General features: G+C 44.8%; 1 protein-coding gene across 1 annotated transcript; it reads right to left on the bottom strand.

Annotated features, from left to right (window-relative positions):
* Positions 1-2,362: 2,362 nt before the first annotated feature.
* Positions 2,363-15,933, bottom strand: LOC145362450 (uncharacterized). The gene is made up of 3 exons (XM_080218470.1): positions 15,797-15,933; positions 14,267-15,705; positions 2,363-3,223 (listed from the first exon to the last, which is right to left on the bottom strand). Exons 2-3 carry the CDS (start codon positions 15,347-15,349, stop codon positions 2,363-2,365), a joined length of 1,944 nt encoding a protein of 647 aa, XP_080074596.1. The 5' UTR covers positions 15,350-15,705; positions 15,797-15,933.
* Between the last annotated feature and the right edge of the window lie 162 nt (positions 15,934-16,095).

Here is a 16,095-nt window from a genome sequence, read left to right as displayed (position 1 = left end):
GCTTTTCTTTGTCCACCTTATCTAAACCTGTCAGAATCTTGTCCACCTCGTTCAAATCTCCCCTCAACCTCCTTTGCTCCAAGGGGAACAACCCCAGCCTGACATCGACAATAAAGAACAAACTAACAGAATATGTTAGTACCTGAAATCAAATGGGAATGTTGAATTTCTGTTGTAAAGATATTGTGAATATATTATTCTGGACAATAATGAAATTGGGATAACTCAGCTTGGGTGTGGTTGAATGGAATATATCAATCTGTTAACCACCTACAGTTAGTGAAAGTCTGGAACGTGTAGCTGGAAATCACTCCCTAACAGCACTGTGGGTGTATTTACAGGCATTGTAGCAGTTCAGGAAGGCAGTGTTGGGGTTGACCATGGCCGAGGCAGCTACATACAGACACATATTCTGTTATAATGGAAGGAGTGTAGATTGAATGTGAGGCATTATGGGACTGGACTGTCTTGACCACATTCCTGTGACAGCTCAGTTTCTGTAATTACAGACCATTAAAGCTGCTTAGCAGGACCCCCAGGGAGGACCTGGTGGGAATATTTACTGGGAATGAGTTGGAATTAAACTTATCCCAGGACCGGCTGGTGTTCAGCGGTTGAGATACCCGAATCTGTAAAAAGGGGGGTCTGACCAATTAACAAACAGTGGTAGGTAGTTGGATAAGAAATTAAGAAGCATTCTCAGGCATTGTTTAAATTAATTTATCCTAAATTTGTGATTAAAAACTGACTGATTTGTGACCTGATAGTTAGTGAAGTGATGGTATACTCCAAGTAGCACAGGACTGAAAAGCGGACCCTCTGAGAGTAGATTCTAATGGTTATTATCTTACTCCATCATGGCCAGTGAAAAATCAGAGCTCAATTGGGTACCAGACAGGTCACTTACCTGCCATTTGGAAAGTAAGAACACAAAATCTATCAATAAAATAGAGCCATTTCGATGGCTCAGATTTGAGACTTTGATTCTATTCTCTCTCCACAGATGCTGTCAGACCTGCTGAGATTTTCCAGCATTTTGTGTTTTTGTTTCAGATTCCAGCATCCGCAGTATTTCACTTTTATGATAAAATGAGATTTGGAATCCCCACGACCCTCCCCCAAAACAGAGGGAGTGGTGGGAGAGGAAAATAAGGATAAGAATGAAGAAGTCTGGCTTCTGATTCTCCGAGCCCATGTAGAATTTACACAATGAGTGAATCAGTTTATAAAGCACAAAAGTTACCCATCCCTAACAATAACTGATCAAATTACAATGATTAGGTTGAAGAATGTAACAAAAAAATGAATAATGAAGTTTAAAATTGAGTTTGTTTTGTTGTTAGAAAAGTTTTTTTTAAATTATGTAAAATACCTTAATTGAGTGCCAAGTTTTTTTTTCTCACTTGCTTTAGGCTCTGTACAAAAGGCTCTACAGAACCTTTAGGCTCTGTAGAAAAGTTAACCCTTTCAGCAGTCAGTTGATTTATTTTTAAATCGCTCAGAAACTCATGTCTATTTTAGTTTATAATTGTGGATTTATTCGAACCAGTTAAATCTGGAAATTTTAAATGTAGCCTGGAGGAATTTGGAATAACTGAAGATTCTCTTATTGTCACTTCAACCCCAGATAAAGAACAAAAATCTAACAGGTGGTAATGGTAACTCAATAAACTGTTTGTTGATTGAATCCTTGAGTGTTGAATGATTCTTCTGAGTTCATTGCCCCCAACACACTGGGTACTTTACCACTGGAGACCAGGTATTACCAAAACCTTCAGACAATACAAAGACTCACGAAAGCCAGTGTCCCAGTTTAAAGACATCTTTTATTTGACCAACGATCGAAGGGAAACATTATTGGACAGTGTAATAACTCTAAGAGAAGCGTTCTGATCTCTGCAATAACACTGACGTAAATGCTTAGGATAGATCAATTATACATTCTTCATGTCAAATTCTCCTGCCTTTCATTAGGTGTGAACCAATCATTTTCCATATAAAAAAATCATTAATTACGTTTGTCATTTACTTCAGCAAATTTCATTTTATCCTCTGACACAATGGGATTTAATTTGTCCACAGAATCCGGACACTTCCTCCCCCTATTGCTGACATCCTTCCCCTATTGCTTAGGTTTTGGGGGATGTGAGGAAAAATGTTTTCACCCAGAAGGTGGTGGGAATCTGGAATTCACTGTCTGGGAGGGTAGTAGAGGCAGGAAACCTCACAATCTTTAAAAAGCACATTGACAAGCACTTAGAGTTTGAACTGTCAAAACATTCATCAGCCAAGTGCTGGAAAATGGATTAGTGTAAATTTAGTATGGTGTTGTCAGTGCAGACTCAATGGGCTGAAACTATGACTACGACTTGTGAACTCGCTGGTGTTTCTGCAGTCGGGATGACTGAGTGAATCCCGTCCCACACACAGTGCAGGTGAACGGTCTCTCCCCAGTGTGAACTCGCTGGTGTTTCTGCAGTCGGGACGACTGAGTGAATCCCGTCCCACACACGGTGCAGGTGAACGGTCTCTCCCCAGTGTGAACTCGCTGGTGTGTCCGCAGGGCAGATGATGATCTGAATCTCTTTGTGCAGTGAGAGCAGCTGAACGGTCTCTCCTCAGTGTGAATGCGCTGGTGGGACATCATTAGCTGAGAGCTTTTGAAATCCCTCCCACAGTCAGAGCATTTAAAGGGTCTCTCCTGGGTGTGAGTGACATTGTGCCTCTGCAAGTAGGGCAACTGACTGAAACCCTTCCCACACACAGAGCAAGTGAACGGCCTCTCCCCAGTGTGAATTAACTGGTGTCTCCGCAGGCCTGATGCCACACTGAATCCTTTCCCACACTCAGTGCAGGTGAATGGCCTCTCCCCAGTGTGAACTCGCTGATGGCTCTGCAAATCAATTAACTGAGTGAATCCCTTCCCACACACAGAGCAGATGAAAGGTCTCTCTCCAGTGTGAAATCGATGGTGTCTCTGCAGACTGGATAACCGAGTGAATCCTTTCCCACACTCAGAGCAGGTGAAAGGCCTCCCCCCAGTGTGAACTCGCTGGTGTCTCTGTAAATCAATTATCTGAGTGTATCCCTTCCCACACACAGAGCAGGTGAACGGCCTCTCCCCAGAGTGACTGCGCCGATGAATTTCCAGCTGAGATGGAAAACTGAATCCTCTCCCACAGTCCTCACATTTCCACGGTTTCTCCATGGTGTGGGTGTGACTCTCCAGGTTAAACAATCAGTTAAATCTCACACAGATAACGGGTACAGTCTCTCCCCGCTGTGAACACTGAGATGTATTTTCAGACTGTGCGGTTGAAACTCTTTCCATACTCAGTGCACTGGAACACTCTGACTCAGCTGTGTGTGTGCATCTCGCTGCTTTTCTAGTCACACTGTTGCTTAAAATCTCCTTAAGCAGACAGAACAGAGAAACATTTCTCCTTCTAGATCCAAAGGTCGATGACATTGAGGTCCCGATGAATTGAGTGACTCTGTCAGATCTTGATGTGATGTTTGGTTTGAGATTTCTGTATATAAATCCTCACCTTCTGTTCCCCTATAAAACAAATTTACAAAAGTCATCTGTGTCATAGAAATTCAGAACAGACAATTCTAGTTTCTATGCAGCATTCTTTCCCCTCTCATTCCCTAAAAGCTGTGAATCTCCATCCCACACACTCTCCCTCCATTCTCACTCTGCTGTATCTAATATTCACCCTCCCAATTCTCCTGAAGGTGCTGATTGAGTCTGATTGACAGATCCATGCTCACTGCTTCCTGTCCTGGATACAGAGAGCTGAAAATCTCCACGCAGGCTGCCAGATAGATGTCTATAATAATGGATAAAAGTGTAATTATTAACTGAGACGTGGTAGAACGGGGATTTGAGGAAGATTTATATCCAGATAGGGAGAGCACATATCTAGAACTCGCTGCCTATGAGGATGGTGGAACAGAAGATGTTCAATCATTTCAAAATGAAATTGGGTGGGCACTTGAAGGAAATAAAACTTGCAGAGGAATGTTGATAGAGAGAAAGAAAAGGACTGATTGGTTCGTTCTGCAGAGAATCAATCTGCAGTCTATAAGGTGATGTGGAGATGTCGAAGGTGGACAGTGGTGGGCACACAGCACCAGGTTCATCAGGTGAGTGGCCACTCCCCTGAAGGAGCAGTGCTCCGAAAGCTCATGCTATCAAATAAACCTGTTGGACTTTAACCTGGTATTGTGAGACTTCTTACTGTCCATAAGATGTACAGGTTAGGTTGATTAGCCCTACTCAATTGCCACTTAGTGTCCCAGGATGTGTGGGTTGGGGGATTAGCAGGATAAATCTGTCATACTGCAGGGAGAGAGTCTCTGAAGAATGCTCTGTTGGAGAGTCAGTGCAGACTTGATGGGCCGAAAGGCCTCCTTCTGCACTGTAGGGATTCCATGACTCGAGTTGCCCAATAGACTCCTGTGCTGCAATGAGTTTATGACTGGAAATATATAAAATGGCTACAGTAATATATTACAGAGCTAGAAATAATAAGAAATGGAAAGGGGGTGGGGGAAGGAAAGTGTTTTACTCACAAATGTTGGAGACAGCAGCAAGTTTTAGATTTTCTGAAGCTCAATCTTCACTCACACAAAGCCCGTGATTGGCTGGAGGACCAGAGTTCTTCCAGTCCTCCAACTCTCCCATCTAAGCTTGCTGGTCACGGAAGAGGTGGACACAGCCCTGCACATGCACAGGTTCCCCTCTCCCTTGGACATGCGCACTCCTGGGCCGGGGGGGAGGGGGAGATCACTGAGCGGCTTCTCGCTCTGGCCAGAGCCGCCAGCCGCTTGTCTGGAAACCTTGGCTCAAGGAGGAGAAGGGGAGCAGTGAGTGGGGGCGGGGCTCCCGGGAGGGGGAGGGGTGCAGTGGGTGGGGGCGGGGCTCCCGGGAGGGGGAGGGGTGCAGTGGGTGGGGGCGGGGCTCCCGGGAGGGGGAGGGGTGCAGTGGGTGGGGGCGGGGCTCCCGGGAGGGGGAGGGGAGCAGTGGGTGGGGGCGGGGCTCCCAGGAGGGGGAGGGGAGCAGTGGGTGGGGGCGGGGCTCCCAGGAGGGGGAGGGGAGCAGCGGGTGGGGGCGGGGCTCCCGGGAGGGGGAGGGGAGCAGTGGGTGGGGGCGGGGCTCCCGGGAGGGGGAGGGGAGCAGTGGGTGGGGGCGGGGCTCCCAGGAGGGGGAGGGGAGCAGTGGGTGGGGGCGGGGCTCCCGGGAGGGGGAGGGGAGCAGTGGGTGGGGGCGGGGCTCCCGGGAGGGGGAGGGGAGCAGTGGGTGGGGGCGGGGCTCCCGGGTCCGCGCGCCTGCGCACTGGAATCCGGAGACATCACCGCGGGGCAGTGATTCCTATTGGCTGATTTAATTCGGGCTCCAATGTGACATCACAATGCGGATGTTAGCCAATGAGCTTCAGGGTAAAGCTTCCTCTGTGCAACAAACGATCATAGAATCCCTTTAGTGCAGAAAGAGGCCCTTCAGCCCATCGAGTCTGCACTCACCACAATCCCACCCAGGCCCTACCCCTTCATCCCTACATATTTACCCATTAATCCCTCTAACCTATGCATCTCAGGACTCGAAGGGGCAATTGTTAGCATGACCAATCAACCTAACCTGCACATCTTTGGACTGTGGGAGGAAACAGGAGCACCCGAAGGAAACCCACGCAGACACAAGGAGACTGTGCAAACTCCACACGGACAGTGACCCAAGCCGGGAATCAAACCCAGATCCCTGGAGCTGTGAAGCAGCAGTGCTAACCACTGTGCTACCATGCAACCCATCTGGGGGGGAACATCTGGGAGGAAATCAATGTTTTCCACTTTCCATTTCTTTTCTCATTCTGGGGAAAATTGGGGACTTGCAGCAACTGAAGGGAAAGGAGGTGGATCCAGTCTATATATTCCACACATTTGTAGTCCAGTCATATAGATGTATATCTGTATGACAGCCTGTATGGAGATTTTCAGCTATGTGCCTCCAGAACAGGAAGCGTGGATCTGTCAATCAGCCTCAATCAGCACCTTCAGGAGAATTGGGAGGGTGAATATTAGATACAGCAGAGTGAGAATGAAGGGAGAGTGTGTGGGATAGAGATTTACAGCTTTTGGGGAATGAGAGGGGAAAGAATGTTCCATAGAAATTACAATTACCTGTTCTGAATTTCTATGCTGTACTGACACTGATTATTTCTGTAAAGTCCTCTTACAGGATCTTATAAACTCCTATTAAGTCGCCTCTCATCCTCCTCCGCTTTAAAGAGAAAAGCTGCAGCTCCCTCAACCTTTTCTCATAAGACCCGCCCTCCAAAGCAGGCAGCTTCCTGGTAAATCTCCTCTGCACTCTCTCCAATGTTTCCACATCCTTCTTATAGTGAGGTGACCAGAATTGAACACAATGTTCCAAATGTGGTCTTACCAAGGTCCTGTATAGTTGCAGCATAACCCCACTGCTCTTAAACTCAAACCCCCTGTTAATAAACACTAACACACTATAGGCCTTCTTCACAGCTCTATCCACTTGAGTGGCAACCTTCAGAGATCTGTGGATATGAACCCCAAGATCTCTTTGTTCCTCTATATTCCTCAGAACCCTGCTGTTGACTCTGTAATCCACATTCAAGTTTGTCCTACTAAAATTAATCACTTTGCACCTCAGCCCAGCTCTGCATCCTATCAATGTCTCTTTGCAGCCTATAAGAGCCCTCCACCTCACCCACTACTCCACCAATCATGGTATCATCGGCAAATTTACTAACCCCCACTTCAGCCCCCTCTTCCAACTCATTGATAAAAGTCACAAATAGCAGAGGACCCAGCACTGTTCCCTGTGGTACACAGCTGGTAACTGGCCTCCAGTCTGAAAATTTTCCCTCCACCACCACCCTCTGTCTTCCATGAGACAGCCAGTTACTTATCAAACCAGCAAATTTCCTTCTATCCCACACCTCCCTATTTTCTTCATGAGCCTACCATGGGGAACCTTATCAAATGCCTTACTAAAATCCATGTATACGACATCAAATGCTCTATCTTTGTCCTCACACTTAGTTACCTACTCAAAGTATTCAATCAAATTTGTGAGGCAAGACTTGCCCCTCACAAATCCGAACTGACCATCCCAGATTAAGCTGCATCTTTCCAAATGGTCATAAATGCTATCCCTCAGGAACTTTTCCATTAACTTACCGACCACTGAAGTAAGACTAACTGGCCTATAATTACAAGAAGAATTTTTTTTAAACTCGGTTTTGAACTGAGGACTTACTGTGTGGGAAGCGAACATGATAACCACTACACCACAGAAATAGCTGACACTGTGCATGGATGTGAGGGAACTTGAGGAAATAAATAGTGATGTCTTGAGGAGTGTACATATAACAAAGAAGGAGGTGCTGGATGGCTTAAAGCACATCAAGATACATAAATCCCCTGGACGTGATGAAGAGTATCCCAGGACATTGTGGGAGGCTAGGGAGGAAATTGTGGGTCCCCTCGCAATGATATTTGGATCATCGATAATCATAGACGAGGTGCCTGAAGATTGGAGGGTGGCAAATGTTGTGCCTTTGTTTAAAAATGGCTGCAGGGAAAAGCCTGGGAACTACAGGCCGGTGATCCTTTCATCTGTAGTGGGTAAGCTGTTAGAAGATATTTTGAGACAGGATCCACAGGCATTTAAAAACACAGGGACTGATTAGGGACAGTCAGCATGGCTTTGTGAGTGTCTCACAGATTTGATTGAGTTTTTTGAAGGGGTAACCAAGAAAGTTGATGAGGGGAATGCAGTTGATGTTGTCAATCTGGACTTTAGCAAGCCAAAAGAGAAAATTCTGGAAAATCTCAGCAGATCTGGCAGCATCTGTACAGATTAAAAGGACTTTAGCAAGGCATTTGACAAGGTACCGCATGGGAGGTTGTTGCACAAGGTTAAATCTTACTGGATCCACGATAAGGTAGCTAAATGGATACAAAATTGGCTTGATGACAGAAGCCAGAGAGTGGATGTTGTTTCTCAGATTGGAACTCTGTGACCAGCAGTGTGCCTCAGGGATCAGTGTTGGGTCCACTGTTATTTGTCATTTATATTAATTATTTGGATGAGAATATAGGAGGCATGGTTAGTAAGTTTGCAGATGACACCAAGATTGCTGACATAGTGGACAGTGAAGAAGGTTATCTAGGATTGCAATGAGATCTTGATCAATTGGGCCAATGGGCTGACGAATGGCGTGAGTTGGCCTTGATTGACTGGGGAGAGTTACTTAAAGGGATGACAGTGGATAGGTGGCACAGGGAGCAATCCTGTGATTACAACCGAAGAGGTCTTGCTTTTTAACTTTCCACCTAACTCCCTTAACTGCTGTTGTAGGGCCTCGTCCTACCTTTGTACCAATATGTACCGTGACCACTGGCTGTTCACCCTCTCGTTTCAGAATGCTTTCTGCCCTTTTAGAGACTTCCTGGACCCTGACATCAGGGAGACAACACAATGTCCTGGAGTCTCTTTCATATCCACAGAAGCACCTATCTGCACCCCTAAGTATAGAGCTCCTTGTAATTATTGTTCTAGTGGTCTTTGTACCTCCCTGCTTAACAACAAAGCCAGCCGTGGTGCCAGGTCTCTGGCTGCTCTATTTATCCCCTGATAAGCTATACCCCCTCCCAATAGTATCCAAACGGTATATTTGTTAGAGAAGGAGATGACCACAGGGGATTCCTGTACTGACTGCCTGCCCCTTCTAGCAGTCACGCATTTATCTGCCTGCGCCTTGAGTGTGACCATGTCTCTAAAGCTCCTAACTGTGACACTTTCCACCACCTTCATGCTCCGAAATGCATCCAACTGCTGCTCCAACCTATCCATGCGGTCTGTAAGGAGCTGCAATTGGGTGCACTTCCTGTAGACGTAGTCATCTATAATGCTGGAAGCATCACAGATCTCCCACATCTCACAAGTGCAGCACTTAACCCCACTGACTGACATTTCGAGTACCAATTATTTAAGAAAATTTATAAAACTCTTACCTTCACTTTTACCTTGTTGCAGTGTCTTTCTTTTAAGATAAATCGGGGTTGTTTTCCTTGGAGCAAAGTATATTGATAGAGGTGTACAAAGGTACATGGAGGTGTTGAAGTTTACATGCTCTTTGTACACATGTACAAGCTTTAAGGGTCATCCAGTCTTGAAACGTTGGTTCTATTCTCTCTGACGTGGAGATGGCGGTGTTGGACTGGGGTAAACCCAGTAAGAAGTCTCACTGCACCAGATTAAAGTCCAATGGGTTTATTTGATAGCAAAATCCACTAGCTTTCGGAGCGATGCTTCTTCGTCAGGTGAGTGGGAGTTCTGTTCACAAACAAGGCATAGAAAGACACAAACTCAATTCACAAAATAATGATTGGAATACCAATTTTTACAGGTAATTAAGTCTTAAAGGTACAGACAATGTGAGTGGAGAGAGCGTTCTATTCTCTCTCCACAGATGCTGTCAGATCTGCTGAGATTTTCCAGCATTTTCTGTTTTTATTTCCCTTTATTTTTCCTTCTCTGTCACCGCTCTGCCTCATCAATGAGACATTGGGACTCAGAGGGTTGATGCAGTTTGATGGACAAGTTGTCTCCATTCTGAACAATGGGGAACAAGCTCCTCCCACTCAATGACATCATTACCCCCTACAAACATGGCGACCTCGCGTGCGCACCGTTGCATATTGCCCCCAATAAAGATGGCGAACGTTACCCCGGAGCGAACCTGAGGAGCTGCGGCCCTGCTCGGAACAAACTAGGTCCCGGAAGTTCTCTTCCGCGGTTTGCTGCTTACACAACATGCTTACGGAGCGTTTTCACCCACCTGGGCGATCCATTGCTCTCTCCGTACCGCCAATCACCTCTAACAGATTTCCCAGCCCAAAACAAAACCTGCTTTCCACCGCCATTACTCATACTGCGCATGCTCCAATCAAAGCTGGGCCCGCCCCCCCTTTCGCTCCTATTGGTTGGAGGACCGAGCGCTCCCGGTCGGTCCTCCAGCACTATCCCCTCTTCCCATTGGTCTAGGCCACCGTCAATCAGCCGGGCATTGTGACGATGACTTGCTGCTTGTCCAATAATAAGAGTCTCAGTGTAACAATGACACACACACAGGGTCCAGTCCAATCAGAGTGGAGATGGAGCACAGAGAAAACCCAGCAAAACACTGACTGACTCTGAGTGTAACATAAACAGTGTTTGTTCACATAATAAGAGTCACATTGCAGTATGTTAGTAAACACAGCATTAGATCCAATGTAATGATAATCCAGTCAGTATCCAGTGCACCAAAACCAAAGTTTAGGTTTCATTTTGATTTGAGTGAGTCATGGTCTATAGATATAATGTATTTAAATTCCAGTGTGTGTGACTCTGCCACTGTCAGTATCAAACAATAACCTGTCTGTTATTCCAATTCTGCTGTATTTTACAACGTCGATGGTAGTCATGACTTAGAGATGCTGGCGTTGGACTGGGGTAAACATAGTAAGAAGTCTCACAACACTAGGTTTAAGTTCAACCAGTTTATTTGATAGTAATCCCACAAGCTTTACTATCAAATAAGCTGGTTGAACTTAAACCTGGTGTGGTGAGACTTCTTACTGTATTTTACAACTGCAGCTCCTGGGGCTGACTGGAGTCTGGTATAATAATAATCACAAAGGTCGGTTTGTGTCCCTGAGGTCACTTGAACTGCAGGTAATCTGACCTTAAGGGAGACAAGAGGCCCAACAAACATTCGATTATAATAGGAGGACAAGATGTAAGGGAGCAATGATATTTTAAGGTGTCTGTGTTATGGTGAGTGTCACTGGGAGGTGAGTGATAAAATAGAAGTGGAAACATCGTAACAGAGACACATGTGACTGACTTGGCCTGACTGACAGCTGTTATATTTGAGAAGAGAATAATGAGGAAATGAGGATCTCCTGAGATTTCTGATATCTTAAGTGTATCTGTTAGAGGAATTGAAAATAATCAGATCCTTTTCATGGTTATCTGCAGTTCTCAAGTTACAAAGATACATAGGAAACAGATCTGACAGCTCATCAAACCCAATGTTTAAATCTTCTGCTTGAGACACATGGTGACTGAAAAGATCAAATATTAAAACCTTAGGGGAGAAACATTCAGACTGTCATAAAGATGAATGAAGTATCTAATTAATCCCATTCACCATAACTCTGTCAGTATTTATCCAATTCCCTTTGAAAATTACTATTAAACCTGCTTCTAGCAACCAGTCAGTTTGTGCACTCCAGATCATTTCAATTTATTGTGTAAAAAAAATTCTCCTTTTCACCCCCTTCAATTCTGTTGACAATTATATCAAATCTCTGTGTCCTCTGCTTACAGAGCCTCCTGCACCTGGGAAATTGATTCTCTCCATTGACAGACCCTCCTGCTCCTTGGACATAGTTTCTTTCCATTGACATTTGTCACTTTAAACACCTTTATTAAATCTCCCCATCATATTCCCCAATCTAAGATGGATAACACATGTTTCTCTTGCCCTGAAGAATTATATGAACTCAAAATTATTATTTTATAATATGAACTGTTCCTCTCGCAACAGATGCCACGAGACCTGTTGGGCTTTTTTGCTTTTCTCCCTGTCTTTCCTTCTATAATCAATCAGAAACTCTCCATGATCTTGAACGTCTCGATTAAATAGGAACACACTCAGCCTGAGAAAGATACAGAGGAAAGGGGAGACAGAAAGACTGAGAGAAAAATTGAGAAAGATTTTAAAAAGCAGAAAGATGGGGCGGTCAAAGATAAAAGCTGAGAAACAGCGGAAACAAGCAATACAGAGAGAATAATATAGAATATAAGGGAGCAGGCTATCAGTTCTTGGCTATGGGGAGTACAGGGAACTCAGCAATTGATCCACAGACACAGCTGGTTATATCTGTGAATGGAAACTCTGAACAGAAATAACTGGCTCATTTGTAAATGTCACCACAATGTGACCTGTGTGATTCTGCCCTGACCCTGTGAACAGATAGAGGCTGCATTGACAGATGTTCTCACCAGATTGTGGTCCCTGGATTTATTTTCTGCTTAGAAGTGAGATGTGTGGTTTGGAACTGGCAGAGAAACAGGAAGTTGTGTTACCTGAGAATGAAACAGCCCACGTCAGTTTGCTGTTATCATCGTGAACAGTCTTCCTGCCTGTGAGGGTGAACTCACTCTGACAGCATCAAGAACGACCACACAGATTGCTGCTGGTCTCAGCATTACATTCACCTCCATTCCTATGTTAAACAATAAAGAAAGGGGATAATTTGGATTTTTAACACAGTCATTGAATTGGGAGATGGATTGAGGGTCATCACTGGGAGAAATGTGGAGGAATTAGAGAACAAATGAGTTTTCCCAAAGAGAGTTATTAGAAAAGAGATTTAAAGTGAGTCAGGGCCTGTCGGAGGAAGTGGGAGAGAGAAACAGAGAAGATTGAATCTCCATCAATGGGATGTTTTCTCAGACATCAAAGTGATGAAGTGTTTGTGCTTTTTCAGAGAGGTAACGAGAGAGAGAAAACAATGATTAAGTTTAAGCATTATCTGAAATAGGAAGGTTAAATGAGAGAGTGTTTGAAAGAAAGATAGAGAGACATTAAGTGACAAAGACAGAACCTGAGAGGAGAGAGGTTGAGTGAATGTGAGAGAGGACTGAGGTTAGAGTGTGAGAGAGGTGGAAGGTAAGTGTGAGTGAATGCCTGGAGAGAAAGAGCAACGTTCAGTGAATGTGAAAGAGATGAGGGGTGTTAAATATTGAGTTTCTGAGAGAGAGATGTTAAGTGAGTGAATGTCTGAAAGAGAGAACAGGTTCACGTACCTAGGGATCACTGACAATGATCAAAATAAGGAGATGACCCAGAAAACTACCAACAGGAAACTTCAGCTAAACAAGTCACTCATTCTTAAATGGTCAGTCAGGACTCTGATGCTGCTCAGCTTCTCTCTGTTCTGTTTATAATGGTTAAAGGCTATTAGGAGTGATGCTTATTTAAAACGATAGTGTGTGGGAAGCACACATCATCAAAACTGAGAATTCTTGGACACATACTGCAGCTCTTTCTCTATTCATCTGAGAATCAAAATTGTTGTCTAATTGTCCCAGCAGTTACCTGGCTCCTTTGAACTCAGTAAAAAGTCTGACAACACCAGGTTTTAGTCCAACCTATTTATTTGATAATATACTCACAAGCTTTCGGGGTTAGCCCCTTCGTCAGGTGAATGGAGAGTTCTGAGAGGATCTCCAAGAAGATTGCGCATATCGACACAGACATCAAGTTTTTACAGAGATGCAAGAAAGCAGAAGGATTCGCATTCTAATCAGTAATCTCTAAACTGTCTGTGCTTTATATGCTCTGACTGAGGCCAGAACTCTCCATTCACCTGACGAAGGGGCTAACCCCGAAAGCTTGTGAGTATATTATCAAATAAATAGGTTGGACTAAAACCTGGTGTTGTCAGACTTTTTACTGTGTTTACGCCAGTCCAACGCCGGCATACCCACATCATGACATCCTTTGAACTTCTCCAGCTGCTACGTTAATGCAGACTTCAACCAATTTATTTTAAGCCAGTTTCTGTTCAATAAACCATGACTGACACACACGCACACACATTAAAACGTTTCAGACTTTTTTGCATTTTTAGTCTGGAAACCTAAACCTGCCGTTTCATTCTCAGTCAGGAATAGATCCCAGTTTTACACCAATCTTTGACAACATGTTTCCAGCATTCACCATTGTTCTTCCTGACTCTAAACACAGTTGTAAAGGAGCTTCTGTTCCACGTGAACATTGGAAAAAAGCGACTGGGACACATTTCTTACATACCTCAGGATTCACCCACATGGGGACTCCGCTGTCAGGGAAAAGTGACGAGAAAGACCAAAGTGTTGTGTGTTCCTCTTAGCGTGACCATGAAGGACTGTGTCAAGAATGAAGTTCTGTTTACTGTATGATCCTCCCTCAGACTGCCCTTTCTGAGCTGCAGCTTGGTGATGTTGAACACTCAAATGGAAAAGACAAAAATCTACAACAATAATTCCATCAAATGTCTATTTCACATTTATTCAGAATATAAAACCTCAATAGAAGAAAAAAGTCAGAGTGAACATAATTCAGTCCTGGGTATGATTAACAGCATCAATTCGTGTAGAATCCAAACCTTGCAATCTCTTGTGAACTCGCTGGTGTGTTAGCAGGTGGGATGACTGAATAAATCCCTTTCCACAGACAGTACAGGAGAACGGCCTCTCCCCAGTGTGAACTCGCTGGTGTTGCAGAAGATAAGATAAATGAGAAAATCCCTTCCCACATACAGAGCAGGTAAATGGCTTCTCCCCACTGTGAACTCTCTGATGTGTCAGCAGGTTGGATGACTGACTGAATCCTTTCCCACACACGGAGCAGGTGAACGGCCTCTCCCCAGTGTGAACTCGCTGGTGATTCAATAGGTTGGATGAACGAGTGAATCCCTTCCCACACACGGAGCAAGTGAATGGCCTCTCCACACTGTGAACCTGCTGGTGAGTCAGAAGGTTGTATGAACGGGTGAATCCCTTCCCACATTCAGAGCAGGTGAACGGTCGATCCCCTGTATGGAGCTGCTGGTGTATCAGAAGATTGGATGAATTAATGAATCCCTTCCCACAGACTGAGCAGGTGAAGGGCCTCTCCCCAGTGTGAATTCTCTGGTGGTTCAGTAGGGCAGATGGACGGCTGAATCCCTTCCCACACACACAGCAGGTGAATGGCCTCTCCCCAGTGTGTGTATATTGGTGTGTTAGCAGGTCCTTTTTGTTTTTAAAGCTCTTCTCACAGTCAGAACAATTAAAAAGTTTGTTGTCAGAGTGAACAAGTTGATGTGTCTGCAGGTGGGATGACTGAATGAATCCTTTCCCACACACAGAGCAGGTGAACGGTCTCTCCCCAGTGTGAATGCGTTGGTGTGTCAGCAGATCTTTTTCGCATTTAAAACTCTTCCCACAGTCAGAACATCTAAACAGTCTCTCATCAGTGTGAACAAGTTGGTGTGTCACAATGTGAGATGAACGAGTGAATCTCTTCCCACACACAGGGCAGGTGAACGGCCTCTCCCCAGTGTGAACTCGATGGTGTGTTAAAAGGTTGTACGAATGGGTGAATCCCTTCCCGCAGACGGAGCAGGTGAATGGTCTCTCCCCAGTGTGACTGCGCCGATGAACTTCCAGTTGTGACGGGAAACCAAATTCCTTCCTGCACTCCACACATTTCCACGGTTTCTCCATGGTGCTGGTGCTCTTGTGTTTCTCCAGGTTGGATGAACAGTAGAAGCCTCACCCACACTCACATGTATATAGTTTCACGCTGCTGTGAATGGTGTGATGATTTTTCAGGCTGTGTAACTGGTTAAAGCTCTTTCCACAGTCAGTTCACTGGACCATTCTCACTTGGGTGCATGTTTGTCCTGATGCTTTTCCGGTCACACTATGTTTAAAATCTTTGCCCACAGACAGAATAGACAAACATTTCTCCTTCCACATTCAAAGACCGATGATATTCAGCTCCTGATGAACCAAATGGCTTTGTCAGACGTGATGTTCAGTTTCCGTTTTCCATCTGCCAATCCTCCACTTCCAATATCCTGTAAAAAGTTGAGAAAACTCATCACCGTCAGTCCAGGATAGAAATTCCGAACAAACAATTCTAGTTTCTCTGCAACATTTTTTCCTCACCTGTTCTCCCAAATCTGTAATTCCCCACCCCACAAACTCTCCCCCCTCCCTGGGCTGAAATCCAAATCTATCTCACCATCTCCACCATTTCTTTCCTCCACTCCCAGTTTTCTCCCTCCCTCTTCTCTGTCTGGGTTCAGTTCAGTAAAAAGTCTGACAACACCAGGTTTTAGTCCAACCGATTTATTTGATAATAGACTCACAAGCTTTCGGGGTTAGTCCCTTCGTCAGGTGAATGGAGAGTTCTGGCCTCAGACAGAGCATATACTTTATATACTTTATATGCTCTGTCTGAGGCC

Source organism: Carcharhinus amblyrhynchos, unplaced genomic scaffold (genome assembly GCF_965287045.1).
Source record: "Carcharhinus amblyrhynchos unplaced genomic scaffold, sCarAmb.v2.hapA scaffold_38, whole genome shotgun sequence".
Classification (NCBI taxonomy): Eukaryota; Metazoa; Chordata; class Chondrichthyes; order Carcharhiniformes; family Carcharhinidae; genus Carcharhinus; species Carcharhinus amblyrhynchos.
The sequence above is the reverse complement of the archived record's forward strand: the minus strand, read 5'-3'. Positions and strand labels throughout refer to the sequence as shown.